The 18,350-nt window shown below is 40.0% G+C and overlaps 1 protein-coding gene across 1 annotated transcript; it reads left to right on the forward strand.

The window, feature by feature from the left end:
* The first annotated feature begins 1,533 nt into the window (after window positions 1-1,533).
* Window positions 1,534-9,729, forward strand: CLK1 (CDC like kinase 1). The gene is made up of 13 exons (XM_082629841.1): window positions 1,534-1,672; window positions 2,814-2,977; window positions 3,296-3,524; window positions 4,536-4,626; window positions 5,024-5,090; window positions 6,218-6,334; window positions 6,424-6,590; window positions 7,441-7,535; window positions 7,626-7,755; window positions 8,448-8,530; window positions 8,965-9,044; window positions 9,143-9,233; window positions 9,357-9,729. Exons 2-13 carry the CDS (start codon window positions 2,814-2,816, stop codon window positions 9,498-9,500), a joined length of 1,458 nt encoding a protein of 485 aa, XP_082485967.1. The 5' UTR covers window positions 1,534-1,672; the 3' UTR covers window positions 9,501-9,729.
* Window positions 9,730-18,350: the final 8,621 nt, after the last annotated feature.

Consider the following 18,350-nt stretch of genomic DNA (forward strand, 5'->3'; position numbering starts at 1 on the left):
TGGGGGGGGCATAGCCCTTCAAACAGCCCATAGCATGCACTAACAGACGCACTAAAATGGCTAACGTCATTAATGAAACTTTGGATATATCCTGAACCAGTAATCGGCTGTATGTGGGCTTTGCTAAATTTAAAGCCATTTTGGAAAGCAATTTTGGCAACATGTACAAGATTTTTTCATTGGCTTTTACCCTGTAATTTTACTGTGAGGATTTCGCCTAAAGAAATTAAATACTCTAAATTGCTGTCTGCACAAACTGCAACTTTGACCTGTAATAGGAGAACACGGCTAATGCCCATATTTAGATTGCTGTTAGGATTAAGTGAGAATTTATGTACAGTGTTTAGCACAACGACTTCGATTAACTGTTATACTCCAAGGACTGGGATTCCCTAGGTTTTGCTTAACATTTAAATGTGCTGTTAAACATATACCGAATAGCTGTAAATTTCACAAGTTACTGTGAGAAAGTTCTCCCTCACAAGTGAAACACTTACCTTGTACTTAGTGATCCTGACCCCATGTAAGAATCTAGGTATTAATGGTTTTAAAGCATCTTCAAATCCATTTTGAGAAGCGGCTTAAGAAATGCAAACAAGCATAGGGATTCTGGGGATGCATATTCCTCATCACTTTACCCTACAGTAATTGTGCACCCGTATCCGGCAGGTTATCTACGCTGCTCTCCTGTCTAAATAAAACCAGTAAGATTACTCTTTACCGTAATGCGTGATAATTTTATGCGTTCCACTAAATTTGTAACGAGTACGTGATTTTTTTCAAGTGACAAAATGGAGAAGGGGCGGGGCGCGGGAGTCAGGATTGGCAATTACTTTGTTCCATCAAATTGCAGCTTGGAAAAAAAAACTGCAGCTTGATTTTTGTTGTTCAGAGGTTGTTTCCTGATAATTGTCTTCTTCTAATGGCCTTCCATTTCCCCCTTTTGCAGTTTACTTCACCTTTACACCGCAGAGGTCTCGCTTAACGCGGAAATGCTGCTTGTGAGGTGTTCCACTTTCTGTCTCCAGGCTTTTGCTCTCACATTTCTTCGACTTTTAAAACCTCGGGAAAAATCTTTACAATCCAAGTTCAGTGCGTGTGGGTCCCAGCCACCGAAGATTTAACTAGTTTTAAACAGGTCTCAGAACTTTAACAAAAGCCCCAATCCAGACAATTCCCAATTTGGGGCTATTTGATGCAGATGGTGTAATTTTTTTTTAGAGCATCGTTTAAGCGGTTGCAATAGGGCACAGGCTATTTTGTACCCTGCTTCCCTCACTCTTCCTCATTTCTAGCGTTCACAAACACAATTTTTAGTGACCATGAGCGAGTCTCTTCTCTCCAACTCTTATAATGTTTTCTCAGAGTCAGAAAGGAGTGCGGGGCCAACATGGCGGCCAACAACAGCTTCCCTCCCTCCACCCTCGGTCGCCGAGCGCCCGACCCAGAACCTGCGCACAAATCGGAGCTGGAGTCGGCTCAGCCCTCCCCGCGTGCGCGCCCCGCCCGGAGGCGGAGGCCCGTTTGCAGCGTCATCGTGTTTTCCAGGAGAGTCCTGACGCGGTGGCTGTCAGCTCCATTTTGCTGCCGGAGCTCGCAGCAGCCAGCTGCGTTTTCTCCGTGGTCGCGTCGCCAGTATTGTCTCCTTAGGCTTGGACTCTTTTCCAGGACGGTAAGACTTAGGAGGAAGCAGGCCAGGTGTCAGGGCCTCTTTTTGTGCCTCGAGAACGCTTGTAACGCTCCCCTCCAAGCTTGTTGGGCGCCCGCAGTCTCCGGCACGGTGAACCCCCTTTTCCCTACCCTCCCGGCTGCATAAAGGTGGTCCGCTCGTCTTCCATGCTTTGCCAAGCCCGTCGCTGCGAATTTCTGTTTGAACCGCAACGCTCCAGTCACTGGTGGAGGGTAGCGATAGGGTTTGCCAGGCAGGGGAAAGTTCTCGAACGTTTGCCTTCCCCAAAGGGAGCGGGGAGGGCCGAGCCCCGGAGCCCACGGGCGCCATGTTGTCTGCGGCGGCGGAGGCCTCGGCCGGGCTGTAAAATGGCGGCGGGGCGGAGACGGCAAGGCTGCCTGCGGGGGGTGGCGTTGCCCCGGGTTCTGGAATGTGCCTAAGTCTCCCTCCTCTGAGGAAGTGTTCTTAACAAAATGAAAAGAAAGAACACGTTGACCTGGTGTAAGGCGGTGTCACTTAATGTCCAGTTGAGTCTTAAAGGATTCCGGGGAAAATGGCGCGTGCCTTTGCCTTCAGTGGTGTAAACAAAAAGTCAGGTTTAGGATCTCGAGGAAAGAAAAATAATATGGCGTATTTGAAGGAGCGCGTGAGAGAAGTCGGGCAGTGGGGCCGTTTAGCCGAAGGTTATTTTTGCAGCCCCCCGCCCAGAACAATTGGAGCTTCTTGATTTCGAGTTGCCTTTAGAGACGACGTGAGGCCCGGGCAGGTAGTACTGGTATGAACGGTAGTTGGTGAAAAGTTTCTGTATAACGTCTTTTTCAAGTTGTTAGGAATTTGTGCTTCTGGAAGGAAAGGATTTTTCCCAACGTTCAGAAATTGGGATTTCCTCCTATTTTTCCAACACTCTTCTAGTAAATCTGAGCGTGACATGAATAATGCAGAATATCTATGAATAAAGTTCAGACTCTAGATTTTGAGACATCAGAAAAAAAATCATTGGGTTTATCAGTGATTTCAGGTTGGGTGATAATGATTTTTGAACTTTGATTTAAAAGAACAATAAAACGTCACAACTAGAGTGAATTTGCAACAGTGTTGACATGTGGGGTAGTATTTAACTGGGAAAAACTTGTCTTTTATGTAGATGAGACACTCAAAGAGAACTTATTGTCCTGATTGGGATGAAAAAGATTGGGATTATGGAAAATGGAGGAGCAGCAGCGGCAGTCATAAAAGGAGGAGGAGATCACATAGCAGTGCACGGGAGAACAAGCGCTGCAGATATAATTACTCTAAAACATCTGATAGGTAATGAGGATATTTATAGTGTCTCAGTATAAAAGTATTACAGTGTTACATATCAGTTGTAGCTCAGTAAAACCGGGGGAAAAATACATTTTCATGATTAAAACTAGAGGTGACTTAAAATAACTGATTACCATTTCTGTTTCCAGTGATAACTTGTAATGGTTGTAAAATTGTGTGGGAGGTTGTTTTTTTTTTTTTGCTTTTTGGTAAGAAAAGCGTAGAATCTTATTAAGAGTACTGTTTTAAGAGATTTACTGAGAATTTGAGGATATTTGGGATTAACATAGAACAGTGAAAACACATTTTCTCTTTTTCTAGCTATTATGTGGAAAGCAGATCCATAAATGGGAAGGATTATCATAGTAGACGCTACATTGATGAATACAGAAATGACTACAATCAAGGATGTGAACCTGGACATCGTCATAGAGATCATGAAAGCAGATATCAGAACCATAGTAGCAAGTCCTCTGGTAGAAGTGGAAGAAGTAGTTATAAAAGCAAACACAGAATTCACCACAGCACTTCATATCATCGTTCACATGGGGTATGAGCTCTTAAAATATTTTGGAAATTTTATTTCCCTTGTGGAACAGGAAAACTTGAAATTGTGTTTGATCATTTGAGGAAGGTCTGTTTAAGATAAAGTCGTCTGGATTTTAACTTGCAGGATTCTTTGTGTTTGTGCATTGGATAGGAAATTCTTCAAATACCATATGTGTATAGTTAATATAGTAATAGATTTTATTAGTAGTTGGCAACTAATTGTCATTCCAGTGACAGGAGGTAATTTAGGTTAGTTTATAGCAGGGATTACAAGATATTCTGAAAGTTTTCTTATAGTACTTTAAGAAATGTGATTTGTTAAATTAAAGTCTTACTACAAATAGAAGTAGAATTTTTATATTTGTACGACTGAGGATTATGCCGTGCATGCCTCTTTGTTCTGGCAAAGTATATTCTCTAATCCTTTTTTCACTAAGGAAACCACTTAAACAGATTTGAATGTTATGGGTTATGGGTTAATTTGGAGATCAAGCTCAGATGACATTTTAAATACCATAGTGTTGTATGCCAATTTTTTTTTCTCCCCAAAATTAGGATTTTAATTTTATTTGCTGTTTTGTTATTTGTTTTCTTAGTTTAGCCGGGAAATTATAATTTGGCCACAGTCTACTTTTGACAAGTAAATAATCTACAATTTTGCAACATTAAATTAGGACACGATAAACTTAAAATTATGTTTCAGTGAATGCTACAACTAAGCATTTTTTTAAAAAAGAAAAACAATTGTATTATGTTTTGTTGCCTTGCCACTTTGAGTATCTTATCTGAAAATCTGTTCCTTGCCATGTTTTTCTCCTGTTAACATAAACTATGTGCCCTGTGAATTTCTGGGGACTGAATTTGAAATTGCTCCTGCCAACCGTTTGTGGCCTGGCGTGTATCTGAATGCCTGAATATCTCCCCGCTGAATGAATTTCGTATTCTGCCCTGAATTCACTCGGGTATATTGATTGGCTGGATGATCTTGGTGCCGCCCACTTGACGTTTCCAGAAGAGTCACCGAAGGAAAAGAACCAGGAGTGTAGAGGATGATGAGGAGGGTCACCTGATCTGTCAGAGTGGAGACGTACTAAGTGCAAGATGTATAGAATATTTTTCAACACTTATTAACTTTTCAGATAACATAATCTATATATAGATTAAGATTTCAGGGATTTGGAAATCTTTTTTTCTTTCTCTGTTTTTGTTTGTTTTTTTCCATTTCTTTTGGTGGGGGGGGATTGTGTTTTTACTTTCTTTAGAAATTTAATGTTTGTTATGCAGAACTTCCAAAACAGTAAATCAAGTTAATGAAATTAGCTTAAGAATGAAATTAGACCTAAAAATAGTTATATATGTTTTTTGGCAGTGTTGACCAATAAAATATCTAGTGACTAAGGAAATTTGTAGCATCAACTAGAATAATCTGCATTTGATAGCCTTTATTGTAAGTACACTTTCCACTTCTTGGTATAACTGAGTTTTATTTCTCTCTTTTAGATGAAATTGTTGATACTTTAGGTGAAGGAGCTTTTGGGAAAGTCGTGGAGTGCATTGATCATAAAGCGTAAGTCTCCTGGCCTGGGATTGCACTTGGGAAGGGGAACAGTATAGAAAATTTATTCAGCTTTAAGATATAGTCTGACCATGAATTAGATACATCATTATACCCTTTTAGCTTGGAGTTTTGACTTATGTATGGGAAACTCCAATAAGGTTACTAACCTTTTGTGTTCTTAAGCAGTAGCTATTAATAGTATGTGTAAGTTTCTAATTACAAGCTGAGAATAGATTTTATTGTTTCAGAAAGTATTCTTTTGTTGTCCCACTGGGCACAGTTGTGGCCATTGTTTTTTTTTTTTTTTTTTTTTTTCTGGATTAGTAGATTTTAGCCTTGGATTTATATTAGGGGTCTGTGGAGCTTTGCTTACCCCAGACATTGAACCAATCTTCAGGGTAGTTTACCTAGGAACCTATATTCTTAGAAAGTAACCTAATTGTTAAAGGGGTAACACAGCTAGAGCTGAGAACTCTCCTAGATTGGTGTCATAAGTTTAATTATCTGTGCCCTTCAAACAACTGATTGAAATTTCTTAACATAGTGTAAGAAATTTTCTTTACTTTGTTTCCTGTTTGATTTTTTTTTTCCCTTTGGAATGGCAAAGCTTTTCCAAATGAATTATTAGAGGAGGCTTCCTACTATTGGTTGGTAAGGTTCTGAGAACTAGAACTCTTTATCCCCACTATATCCCAACTTTTTTGGTCACCTGGACCAAAGGAAGATTGGAGTTATTAGCCAGTGACTGGTATTATAGGAAGAAACTGCTCTATGTACATTTGTTTTACGTCTTAGTTGGAATGTAAATTGAGGTGATAATGTCCCAGTATTGTTAAATTAGAGCTTTTGGTACGTAGTTAAAGGACCAAAAAAAATTCAAGTGGTCTGATGAAAAAAATCTGTCATTCAGCATGTGTTACCGACCCTACCATATGCCCAAAGGTCATTCTAGTTGCTTACACTGAGTTGAAGTTAGAGTACTTACTTATAATTAGACCAAACTGAATGCTAAACCATAAATTCAAAAAAACAAATACAATGGGTCAGAATAGAAGTAGTACAGTTTGAAGAGTGATGGAAAACTGGAATTGGACATCATCTTTATCATTTTTTTAATGTTAACTTTTCATTAACAGGGGAGGTAGACATGTAGCAGTAAAAATAGTTAAAAATGTGGATAGATATTGTGAAGCTGCTCGCTCAGAAATACAAGTTCTGGAACACTTAAATACAACAGACCCCAGCAGAACATTGTAAGTATCGAAATAGAACTTAGAAAATGGCCTCGGGTAGATTTGAATTGTAAGAGGCTGTACTCAGTTTTTTTCTCATGTGTTTATAGCCGCTGTGTCCAGATGTTGGAGTGGTTTGAACATCATGGTCATGTCTGCATTGTGTTTGAACTACTAGGACTTAGTACTTATGACTTTATTAAGGAAAATGGTTTTTTGCCCTTTCGACTGGATCATATCAGGAAGATGGCATATCAGATATGCAAGTCTGTGAATTGTAAGTGTTTGGCATATATTCCAGAAACTTGAGTTTATGGGGACTGATTTTAATGCCAGACCAATTTGAATCTTTGAAAAGAAAAAAATACAATCTAACATATATGACTTGGAGGCCTGACTTAATTAAGAGTAGGTAGGAGAGGGCTTCCCTGGTGGTGCAGTGGTTAAGAATCCGCCTGCCAACGCAGGGGACACGGGTTCGAGCCCTGGTCCAGGAGGATCCCACGTGCCGCGGAGCAACTAAGCCCGTGCACCACAACTACTGAGCCCATGAGCCGCAGCTACTGAAGCTTGCGTGCCTAGAGCCTGTGCTCCGCAACAAGAGAAGCCACAGCAATGAGGAGCCCGTGCACCGCAATGAAGACCCAACGCAGCCAAAAATAAATAAATAAAATAAATTATATTTTTTTTAAAAAAAGGCATTGTTTAAGAGTAGGTAGGAGAAAGATGTGGTTGATTACAAGCGGTTGGTCAGTTTACTGCATTTCATTCAGTAAAGAGAATATTGTCCAGCATATAATAATAAATTGTATAAGACCGATTTAACCTTTCTAATTTCTAAAAATGATAATCTAGAACCACTGGGTTAAAATTAAGGAATGGCAAATCTCAGCTTCATAAGATAAAGATACTTCTTCTAAGCAGTTAGCTGTCAGTGAACTAACTTTTTAGAGGGGTAATAGGTTTTAGTCCCTGGTGGTTTTGTAGTAGGCTATTGAATGTTGACCACTTATTTGGACATACGAAAAGGCATTCACAGAGGATTTTTGTTGCAGGGCTTTGGGGTTTGGTTAGGTTTTTGGTTTTCAATTTTTAGAATACAGGAACTTTTTCTGTTTCTTTCTCAGTTCTGCACAGTAATAAGTTGACTCACACAGACTTAAAGCCTGAAAACATCTTATTTGTACAGTCTGACTACACAGAGGCATATAATCCTAAAATGGTAAGTCTTTGATGTTTTATCTTCATAGTTTTAAGTGAATATTTTACAACTTTTTAATGTAATGCCTCCTTAATCATTTATGATTTTCAGAAGCGTGATGAACGTACTTTAATAAATCCAGATGTTAAAGTTGTAGACTTTGGAAGTGCAACATATGATGATGAACATCACAGTACATTGGTATCTACAAGACACTATAGGGCACCTGAAGTTATTTTAGGTAAGAATTTCTTAATTGTGCTTTGAGACCTGTGTATGTCTTTGTTGAAGCTAACTTTAAAATTTATTTACAGTTCTAGGTGTTTGTAGGACTACCTTTTTCCCTTTTGGGGATTAGTATAGTAAAACACATTAAGGGTTTTAAGCTCTTGCTTATTCCAAGTAGTCAGCTCTGGGACTTTGAGAAGTTGCTTAATCTTTCTAGAATTCAGTTTGCCCATTTGTAGTATGTGATGAGATGTTATTTTTATTTATTTTTTGGCTGTGTGGCCAACGTGCGCCCCCTGCAGTGGAAGATGGAGTCTTAACCACTGCACCGCCAGGGAAATCCCGTGATGGGATTTTAAAACATAATCATATAATGCCTGTTATACTTCATACATGTCATGTCTAGTCAGTCTTTGCATGGTATAGATTGCTCCCATTTTACAAGTTAGTAAATGGAGGTTTAGGGAAAAAAAAATTTTCCCAAATCAGTCCGAAAAGAGTAAGCCAGATTTGGGGCTTGAAACTAGATGTCTCCAGAGCCCTAACTAATTCTTATATACTATGCTATCGTATTATGTTTAAGCTTGGATTAAGTGATTCCTTTAGGATCTTTCCAGCTCAAACATCAGATTATATCCTTGTTTTTTAAAATGTTGGTAAGAAATATTGAGGAGTTTTTCATTAACAATTTGCTTTACTTTGCAGCCCTAGGATGGTCCCAGCCATGTGATGTCTGGAGTATAGGATGTATTCTTATTGAATATTACCTTGGGTTTACAGTATTTCCAGTAAGTGACAATGATCTGTTTCAGTGACTTTGCAAAAGTAAATTGCCTGTTTATATGAATTTACACACATTTAGGTAGCACCTTTTCTCTCTCTCATTATAGACTATTAAATGTAGGTAAAGATAAAGAAAATCACGTGTAATTCTGATGCTGTTGGGCATTTGTATTTTCTTTATAATTTATTATTTTATTGGAAACATTTCTAAGTATATTACAAATAGTTGTCTTTGTTTATTTAGGGAAATTGTTGGTGAACTTCTGTAGGCCTTAATTATTTTTTCTTCTAAGCTGTAACTTGCTAAAAGTATGCCTGTTTTAGAGATCACCTTCCTTTGTGACCTGTAATCTATGGACTAAAAATTTAGCAGCTGTGTTTAAGAACAAAGCGCAATGTGCAAATAGAGGTAGTTAATAACTTTTCTTTACTATTTTAGACACACGATAGTAAGGAACATTTGGCAATGATGGAAAGGATTCTTGGACCTTTGCCAAAACATATGATACAGAAAACCAGGTATGTTTAAGAGTAAGTGCCTTCGATCACCTTTACTAGATGTTTTAAGTTTTCATTGTCAACATTATAAACATGAATGGATATGGACTTGCTCTTAGGAAACGTAAATATTTCCATCATGATCGATTAGACTGGGATGAACATAGTTCTGCTGGCAGATACGTTTCAAGGCGCTGTAAACCTCTGAAGGTAAGCCTGGGTCATTGCTTAAGTGATCAAAACCTTGAGTTTTCCCTCTTTTTTTGGTGGGGAAATAAAATTATAATAAGTGGTAGTAGAAAAGGCTGTTGATTGTATTTGTTTTCCTTTCAGGAATTTATGCTTTCTCAAGATGCTGAACATGAGCTTCTCTTTGACCTCATTCAGAAAATGTTGGAGTATGATCCAGCTAAAAGGATTACTCTTAAAGAAGCCTTAAAGCATCCTTTCTTTTACCCCCTTAAAAAAAGTATATAAATCTATAACTGTATAGCTCCCTTAAGAGATCATATGGACTGTATCAGTCTAATTTTTAAATTTAAGTTATTTTGTACAGCTTTTGTAAATTTACATTTTTGTATTGCCATGTTTATTTTGTTTGGGTAACTCGATTTAAGTAAATATTAGCTAAGTAAAGTAATGAACATCTTTTTCAGTAATTACAAAATGATTTATTCAGAATAAATTTTTGTACTTATAAAATTTATATGAATCTGTTTAGTTTGTTTTTAGCACCATTTTTGTTCTACCTGTTATTGTAAGAATGGATGTGTATCTCTTCCTGGAGTTTTCCTTATGTCTTTGGAAATGTTTAGCTTTGTTTGCATTTTAGGGGTTGCCAGCATTGGGAGTTATGCCTTCCTTCTCTAAACCAAATGCAATGAAACCAGGTTATAGAATACAAAGAACTAGAGATGAACCAAGAGAATTGTATTCTCCCTTTATTCCCAAATTTAATATTGCTGCTTTCTTGTCACCCCCAGTGGGATTCCACAAATGGCTTGTTAGTGGGGAATTTAGGATTCTACGCAGTTGGCTTTTTTTTTTTTTTAAGACTTTTTTAGAGTAGTTATAGATCCACAGCAAAATTGAGAGGAAGGTGCAGAGATTTCCAGTATACTTCTTGTTCCACACATGTATAGCCTCCCGCATTATCCACATCCCTCGTGTATTTAGCATTATAGGATACAGAGTGTTTTCACTGCTCTAAAAATCCGCTCTATTCATCCTTCTCACCTCCGACCTCTGGCAATCACTGATATTTTTACTGTCCTTAGTTTTGCCTTTCCTAGAGTGTCATATAGTTGGCGTCGTACAGTATGTAGTGTTTTCAGATTGGCTTTCATTTTTTGAGTAATGTGCATTGAAGGTTCCTCTGTGTTTCCATAGCTTTATAGCTCATTTCTTTTTAGCTTACAATTTTATTTTTTTAATTTATTATTTTTTATTTTGGCTGCACCAGTTCTTAGTTGTGGCATGCAAATGTTTTAGTTGCTGCATGCAGGCTTCTTAGTTGCTGCATGTATGCAGGATATAGTTCCCTGGCCAGGGATGGAACCCAGGCCCCCCTGCATTGGGAGCATGGAATCTTACCCACTGGACCACCAGGGAAGTCCCCAGTTTATTTTTTAAATTCTGAAAGACACTGCAAGATCTAAACTTTGGGTAGTGCTCCCCACATGCAAACACACCTGGTCAGGAACCCAGTAGAAGAGCCCCCTTTGTAGGAAGCATTGCTACAGTAGGGTTGTGTGGTATGGATATATATATATATTTTTTTTTGTTGTTGTTGTTGTTGTTTTGCGGTACGCGGGCCTCTCACTGTTGTGGCCTCTCCCGTTGTGGAGCACAGGCTCTGGACGTGCAGGCTCAGTGGCCATGGCTCGGGCCCAGCTGCTCCGTGGCATGTGGGATCCTCCCGGACCAGCGCACGAACCCGCGTCCCCTGCATCGGCAGGCAGACCCTCAACCACTGCGCCACCAGGGAAGCCCTGGATATATTTTTACTGCAATTTTTAAAATTACACATGGCATATCCTCGTTAATATTTTAATGTAATGTAAATTACGTACCTAATCAAATTTAAAAAATAAAACTGAATTTATCCTAAACTACATAAAATGGAAACTTTCACTCAGATTATTTACATGGTAACACTAATAAGGACTTAGCAGCATTACTACCTGATGCTGTTTTATCCTAGTTTTTTCTGAAACATTCCATTTTAGTCTGTATCTTTATGCAGTTCACAATTGTCTATCATAAATATCTTTTACAAAAAGAACCTGTATGAGCATATATTTTCCAAGGTGGTTTGGTCCAGTGAAGTATTAATAGATGTGTAGCAGAGAGGGCCATCAAGAACTAAAGCATTCTGGTTGCAAATAATAAACATCTGTTCTCTAAGATTATGTGGACTTTTTACCTTATTTATTTTTAAACATTTATTTATTTGGCCGTGTCTGGTCTTCTTTGCGGCATGCAGGCTCTTTTGTTGCTGCATATGTTCTCTTCGTTGTGGCACATGGGCTTCTCTCTAGTTGTGCGTGGGCTCAGTAGTTGTGGCACGCAGGCTCTACTGCACGCATGGGCTTAGTTGCCCTGCGGCATGTGGGATCTTAATTCCCCGAGGACCCAAGTCCCCAGCATTGGAAGGCAGCTTCTTACCCACTGGACCACCAGGGAAGTCTCTGGACGTTTTAGACAAATAACATTCAAACATTTTCATAGACCATCTCCATTTGTTCAAATATTAGCTCCTCATCTTCATGTTTTCTTTCTGCATTAGTTAATCTTCATTATCTGCTTGTAGTTCCTTTTTCTAAGTGCTGAGCTAGTAGTCCATTGTCTGGATGTACCAGTTCATTCACCTATTGAAGGACATCTTTGTCTTTAACTGTTAAGAAAAAGTTGCCATTAACATCTGTGTGCAGGGTTTTTTTGTGTGTGGACTTAAGTTTCCAATTCCTTTGGATTGATACCAAGAAGTACGATTGCTAAATCAAATAGAGTATTTTTAGTTTTGTGAGAAATTGTGATTTTTCCCCCAGTCTAGCTTGTCTTGTTCTCTTGGCATCGTATTTCACAGAGCAGAAGTTGATCTGTAAGCAGTCCGGTTGGTAATTCTTTCGTAGGTTGTGCTTTTGGTGGTAGGTTTCTAAAAAGTCATTGGTACCCAAGATTGTCTAGGTTTTCTCCCATGTTATTTTGAAGTTTTATAGGTTTGTGTATTACATTTAAGTCTTTGATCCCTCTTGAGTTAATTTTTGTAAAGAATTTAAGCCTCTAGATTAAATTTTGTGCTTTTTTAAAATAAATTTATTTTATTTATTTACTTTTGGCTGCATTGGGTCTTCATTGCTGCTTGTGGGCTTTCTCTAGTTGTGGCGAGCAGGGGCTACTCTTCGTTGCAGTGCATGGGCTTTTCATTGCAGTGGCTTCTCTTGTTGCGGAGCACGGGCTCTAGGTGCGTGGGCTTAGTTGCTCTGTGGCATGTGGGATCTTCCTGGACCAGGGCTTGAACCCATGTCCCCTGCATTGGCAGGCAGATTCTTAACCATTGCACCACCAGGGAAGTCCCTAAATTTTGTGCATGTTGATGTCCAGTTATTCCTGCACCATTTGTTGAAAGGAGGGTTTTTGTTTTGGGTGACAGGAGTGTTTGAAATGTAAAAGTACATTAAGGCTGAGAGATTTTAAGTGGATTTGTCATCCATGATATACTTCCTTGTTGCCAAGATAAGTATCCCAACTCCAGAGCCAAACTGCATAGATTCAAATCTAGCCCTTACTAGCTGTGTGACCTTGGACTATCACTAAATCTCTGTGCTTGCCTATATTATTTGTAAAACTACAGAAGATTATAGCATTTACGTTATAGTTAGGAACATAAGTTAGTTTAATATATGAAAAGCGTGGTTGGAATAGTGGCCTAGATTCTACATAGGCTATTTGTTATGGAAGAAGGGACACGTGTTTTGCGTATTTTGGTATTTTCCTTTGGCCCATGCAATAGTGTTTTTTGTTTTTTAATTTAATTTATTTATTTTTGGCTGCATTGAGTCTTCTTTCCTGTGTGCAGGCTTTCTCTAGTTGTGGTGAGCAGGGGCTACTCTTTGTTGCAGTGCACTGGCTTCTCATTTCAGTGGCTTCTCTTGTTGCGGAGCACAGGCTCTAGGCACGCAGGCTTCAGTAGTTGCAGCACGCAGCTTCCTTAGTTGTGGCATGCGGGCCCTAGGGAGCACGGGCTTCAGTAGTTGCGGTGTGTGGGCTCAGTAGTTGAGGCACATGGGCTTAATTGCTCCACGGCATATGGGATCTTCCCAGACCAAGGATCAAACCCATGTCCCATGCATTGGCAGGCAGATTCTTAACCACTGCACCACCAGGGAAGTCCTGCAATAGTCTTTTAATTTACTTCCCGCTTAAAAATTATATCAAGGTTCCCTGTGCAGAGGATTTCTCTGAATTTTTGTAAGAGTAAACCCTAAATTGTTGATACGTTTCAAATTACTTAACCTAGGTACCATAAATTATGTACTGTATTATAGTCTTAAATTTTTAGTTGTGTAATTTTTGCCATTGAAGGTGGTGACTTGTATATTCAGTTGTACTAATTCCTAACCTAAGCTTTGAGGGTTAGAATGCACTGGTTACATGTTTGACTGAAAGATACGTTAGAGTAGATGACACAACCCTTAAGGGCCTGTATTTTCATAAATTTAAAAGAGAGGCAGTTCCAGGCTTTGAGGCTTATCCTGCCTCCTCAGGAATGGTGTCCCAGAGCCAGTTTGCTGACATCCTATTGGTCAAAGAAAGTCACATGACTGGACCCCAGAGTCTGCATGGGAGGGTATAACAAGGTTATGTAAAAGGTGTGGCCAAGGGCAGAAGTGGAGAATTTGCACCATCAGTAAGTAGTCTCACCCACCCTACCTACCCCCAGTCTATTAATAGGAGCCAGAGTATGCCTGTTAAAACTAAATATCAAGTCACTAAGTCCTTCAAAGACTTCCCCATCAGTTTCACCACAATCCTTATAATCACCTTTATAGTATGCTATGCCACTCCATGTTACCACATTGCTAGGTACTTTCTCCTAATGCAGGGCTGTGGCCTCACTGGCCTCCTTAATCCTGAAGCCTGGCAAGTACAGTCCTTTCTCTTATAGATATGCACGTGTCTCCATCTTTCTCCTTCAGGTGTTTAATTCAGTGAGGGCTTCCCTGACTACATTACTTAAAATTGCCACAATCTCCCTTGCAAACACCATCCATGTGCCCCTTTTCTGCTTTATTTTTCTCTGTAGGCATCTATTTTTACACCTCTGAAAGGTAAGCTCTGTGACATCAGAGATTTTGGTTTTGGTTTTGGTTTATTTTTTTTAAACATCTTTATTGGAGTATAATTGCTTTACGGTGGTGTGTTAGTTTCTGCTTTATAACAAAGTGAATCAGCTGTACGTGTACATGGGTTTTTTTTTTTGTGAGCAGAGTTCTTAGGGAGAGATCCATGTAGATAATCCAGGAAAGACTGTACAGGCAGAGGAAACAATAACTGCCTCTGAAGCAAAAGCATCCTTAGTATGTTCAGTGAGCACCAAGGAGACCAGTGTGGTTGAAGCTGAATGGGTGTTGAAAAAAGTGTTAGGAGATGAGGTTAGAGAGAGAGACCTAGGGGGGCACATCACATAGGATTTTGTAGATTGTTGTACAGATTTTGTTCTGCATGAGATAGAAAGTCACTAGAAAGTTCCACATGGTTGCAAGAATGGAATGGTTGCCTGTGGCCCCTGGCTTATAGTCTCCCAGTAGAAGAGAGAAAATTGTTTCAATAGTCACAGTAAAGAATTCCCAGAAAAGCTATGGCATCTTAGTTTTGCTTCAAAAAAAAAAATCCAAGGAGGGGGACTTCCCTGGTGGTGCAGTGGTTAAGAATCTGCCTGCCAATGCAGAGGACACGGGTTTGAGCCCTGGTCCGGGAAGATCCCACATGCCGTGGAGCAACTAAGCCTGTGCACCACAACTACTGAGCCTGCTCTCTAGAGCCTGCGAGCCACAACTACTGAGCCCATGTGCCACAACTACTGAAGCCTGTGTGCCTGGAGCCCGTGCTCCGCAACAAGAGAAGCCACCACAGTGAGAAGCCCGTGCACCGCAGTGAAGAGTGGCCCCCACTCACTGCAGCTAGAGAAGGCCCGCGTGCAAAAACGAAGACCTAATGCAGCCAAAAATAAAATAAAAATAAAAAAATAAAAAATCCAAGGAGGTTGGAGGAAGCAGTTGGGGGGCAAGGGGGCCAGTATAGGAAAAGTAAGGTTGGCCATGAGATAATAATAGTTGAAACTGGGTGATGGCTCAGTGAGGGTTCACTATTTTTTTTTCTTGTATATGTTTTAAGTTTTAAAGTTCAAAGAAAAAACCAACTTTCTGTGGAGACCACATTGTAAATGGGTTTTACTGTATTCCAATGAAACTTTAGTTACAAAGATAGGCAATGGGTGGCTGGATTTTCAGAAATTTGACTATGATGTGTCTTGGTGTCTATTTCTTTGGGTTTATCCTATTTGGAGGTGTACTCAGCTTCTCAAAGTTGTAGTTAAATTTGGAAAGTTTTTAGCCATATTTCTTTGACTACATTTTCAGCATTGCACTTTTTCTCCTTCCTGGGATTTCAGTGACATGAATACTAGATCATTTGTTAATGTTCCACAAGTCCCTGTCCCTCAGGTCAGTTTTTTTTTCCATCTATTTTCTTTATTTTTCAGATTGGATAATTTCTGTTATTCAAAAGTACCAATTCTTTCCTCATTCCCCTCTTTTATGCTGTTTAGCCCATCCATTGAGGGTTTTCCCCTTAGTTATGTTTTTCAGTTATAAAATTTCCTTCTGGTTCCTCCTTATGTCTCCTTTTTATTTGCTGAGACTTTCTAGTTTTCCATTTGTTTCAAGTGTGTTTGTAATTGCTCACTGCAGCAACATTATGATGACTGCTTTAAAATTGTTGTGGGAATTCCCTGGTGGTCCAGTGGTTAGGACACCATGCTTCCACTGCAGGGGCCACAGGTTCGATCCCTGGTTGGGGAACCTAAGATCCTGCATGCCGTGTGGTGCAGCCAAAAAATAAAATCATCGTTGGGTAATTCTAGCATTTATGCTATCTTGGCATCTGTTTTTTATCTTTTCTCTCTCAGGTTGTAATTTTCTTGATTCTTGGTATGACAAGTGATTTTTTTATTGAAACTGGGACATTTTTGGCATTTGTGTTATGAGACTCCGGGTCTTATTTAAATATTCTATTTTACCATGCCTCCTCTGACACCACTCTGGTCGGAAAAGAGGGGGCACTACCTCGTTACTGCTAGGTGTGGGTGGACACCCAGCTCCTGTTGACACCCAGGGTTGGAGAGGGGCTTCTCATCACTGCTGGGCAGAGTTGGGAGTTCTGGCTCCCTACTAGGCCTCTGTACCACCCTGGCTGGGAGGGGTAGGATTGCTTCATTTCCTATTATAGGTATACCTCCGAGAGATATTGTGGGCTCAGTTCCAGACCACTGCAATAAAGTGAGTGTTGCAATAAAGCAAGTCACACAAATTTTTTTAGTTTCCTAGTGCATATAAAAGTTATGTTTACTGGGACTTCCCCGGTGGTCCAGTGTTTGAGACTCCATGCTTCCACTGCAGGGGGGCACAGGTTCGATCCCTGGTTGGAGAACTAGGATCCCACATGCTGCACAGCATAGCCAAAAATAAAAATAAATTTTAAAAGAAGTTATGTTTACCCTACACTGTAGTCTGTTAATTGTGCAATAACAGTAAGTCTAAAAGTGTGTTTTAAAAACTGAAGGTTTATGGTAACCCTGTGTCAAACAAGTCTGTCGACGCTATTTCTCCAACAGCATTTGCTCACTTCATGTCTCTGTGTCACAGTTTGGTAGTTCTCACAATATTTTAGGCTATTTCATTATTACATTTTTATGGTGCTCTGTGACCAGTGATTTTTGATGTTACTATTGTAATTGTTTTGGGTCACCATAAACCGCACCCATATAAGATGGCGAACTTAATTGATAAACTATCTGATTGCTCCATCAACCAGCTGTTCCCCCATCTCTCCTTCTCCTCGGGCCTCCCTATTCCCTGAGATACAACAATATTAAAATTAGACCAATTAACCCTACCGTGACCTCTAAGTGTTCAAGTGAAAAGAAGAGTCGCACGTCTCTCACTTTAAATCAAGCTAGAAATGATTAAGCTTAGTGAGGAAGACATGTCAAAAGCTGAGGTAGACCGAAAGCTAGGCCTCTTGCACCAAACAGCCAAGTCGTGACTGCAAAGGAAAAGTTCCTGAACGAAATTAAAAGTGCTATTCCAGTGAGCACACGAATCGAAACAGCCTTATTGCTGATACGGAGACAGTTTTAGTGGTCTGAATAGAGGATGAAACCAGCTACAACATTCCCTTAAGCCAAAGCCTAATCCAGGCAAGACCATAACTATCTTACATTCTGTGAAGTCTGAGAGAGATGAGGAAGCTGCAGGGAAAAAGTTTGAAGCTAACAAAGATTGATTTGTGAGGTTTAAGGAAAGAAGCTGTCACCATAACATAAAGGTGCAAGGTGAAGCAGCAAGTACTGATGTAGAAGCTGCAGAAAGTTATCCAAAAGATCTAGCTGAGATAATGAAGGTGGCTACTCTGAACAGCAGATTTTTCAGTGTAAATGAAACAGCCTTACCTTGGAAGAAGATGCCATCTAGGACTCTCATAGCTAGAGAGAAGTCAGTGCCTGGCTTCAAAGCTTTAAAGGACAGGCTGACTTGTTAGGGGCTAATGCAGCTGGTGACTTTAAGTTGAAGCCAGTGCTTATTTACCATTCCCAAACTCCTAGGACCCTTGAGAATTATGCTAAATCTACTCTGCCTGTCCTCTATATTTTCTATTTTATTTTTTATTTTTGGCTGCGTTGGGTCTTCATTGCTGCGTGCGGGCTTTCTCTAGTTGCGGCGAGCAGGGGCTACTCATCGTTGCAGCGCGTGGGCTTCTCATTGCGGTGGCTTCTCATTGTGGAGCATGGGCTCTAGGTGCACAGGCTTCAGTAGTTGCAGCATGTGGGCTCAGTAGTTGCAGCACGCAGGCCCTAGAGCACGCAGGCTTCAGTAGTTGTGGCATGTGGGCTCTAGAGCGTGGGCTCAGTAGTTGTGGCGCATGGGCTTAGTTGCTTTGCAGCATGTGGGATCTTCCCGGACCAGGGATCGAACCCTGTCCCCTGCATTGGCAGGCAGATTCTTAACCACTGTGCCACCAGGAAAGTCCCTGCCTGTGCTCTAT

Source organism: Mesoplodon mirus (assembly GCF_964341445.2).
Source record: "Mesoplodon mirus genome assembly, chromosome: 8".
Lineage (NCBI taxonomy): Eukaryota > Metazoa > Chordata > Mammalia > Artiodactyla > Ziphiidae > Mesoplodon > Mesoplodon mirus.

Excerpts from the sequence above, each read along its gene's own strand:
- CLK1 (XM_082629841.1), top strand. The coding sequence starts at position 2,814 with ATGAGACACTCAAAGAGAACTTATTGTCCTGATTGGGATGAAAAAGAT. Across the intron at positions 3,525-4,535 it reads CATATCATCGTTCACATGGG|AAGAGTCACCGAAGGAAAAG; the intron begins GTATGAGCTCTT and ends TGACGTTTCCAG. Across the intron at positions 4,627-5,023 it reads AGACGTACTAAGTGCAAGAT|ATGAAATTGTTGATACTTTA; the intron begins GTATAGAATATT and ends TCTCTCTTTTAG.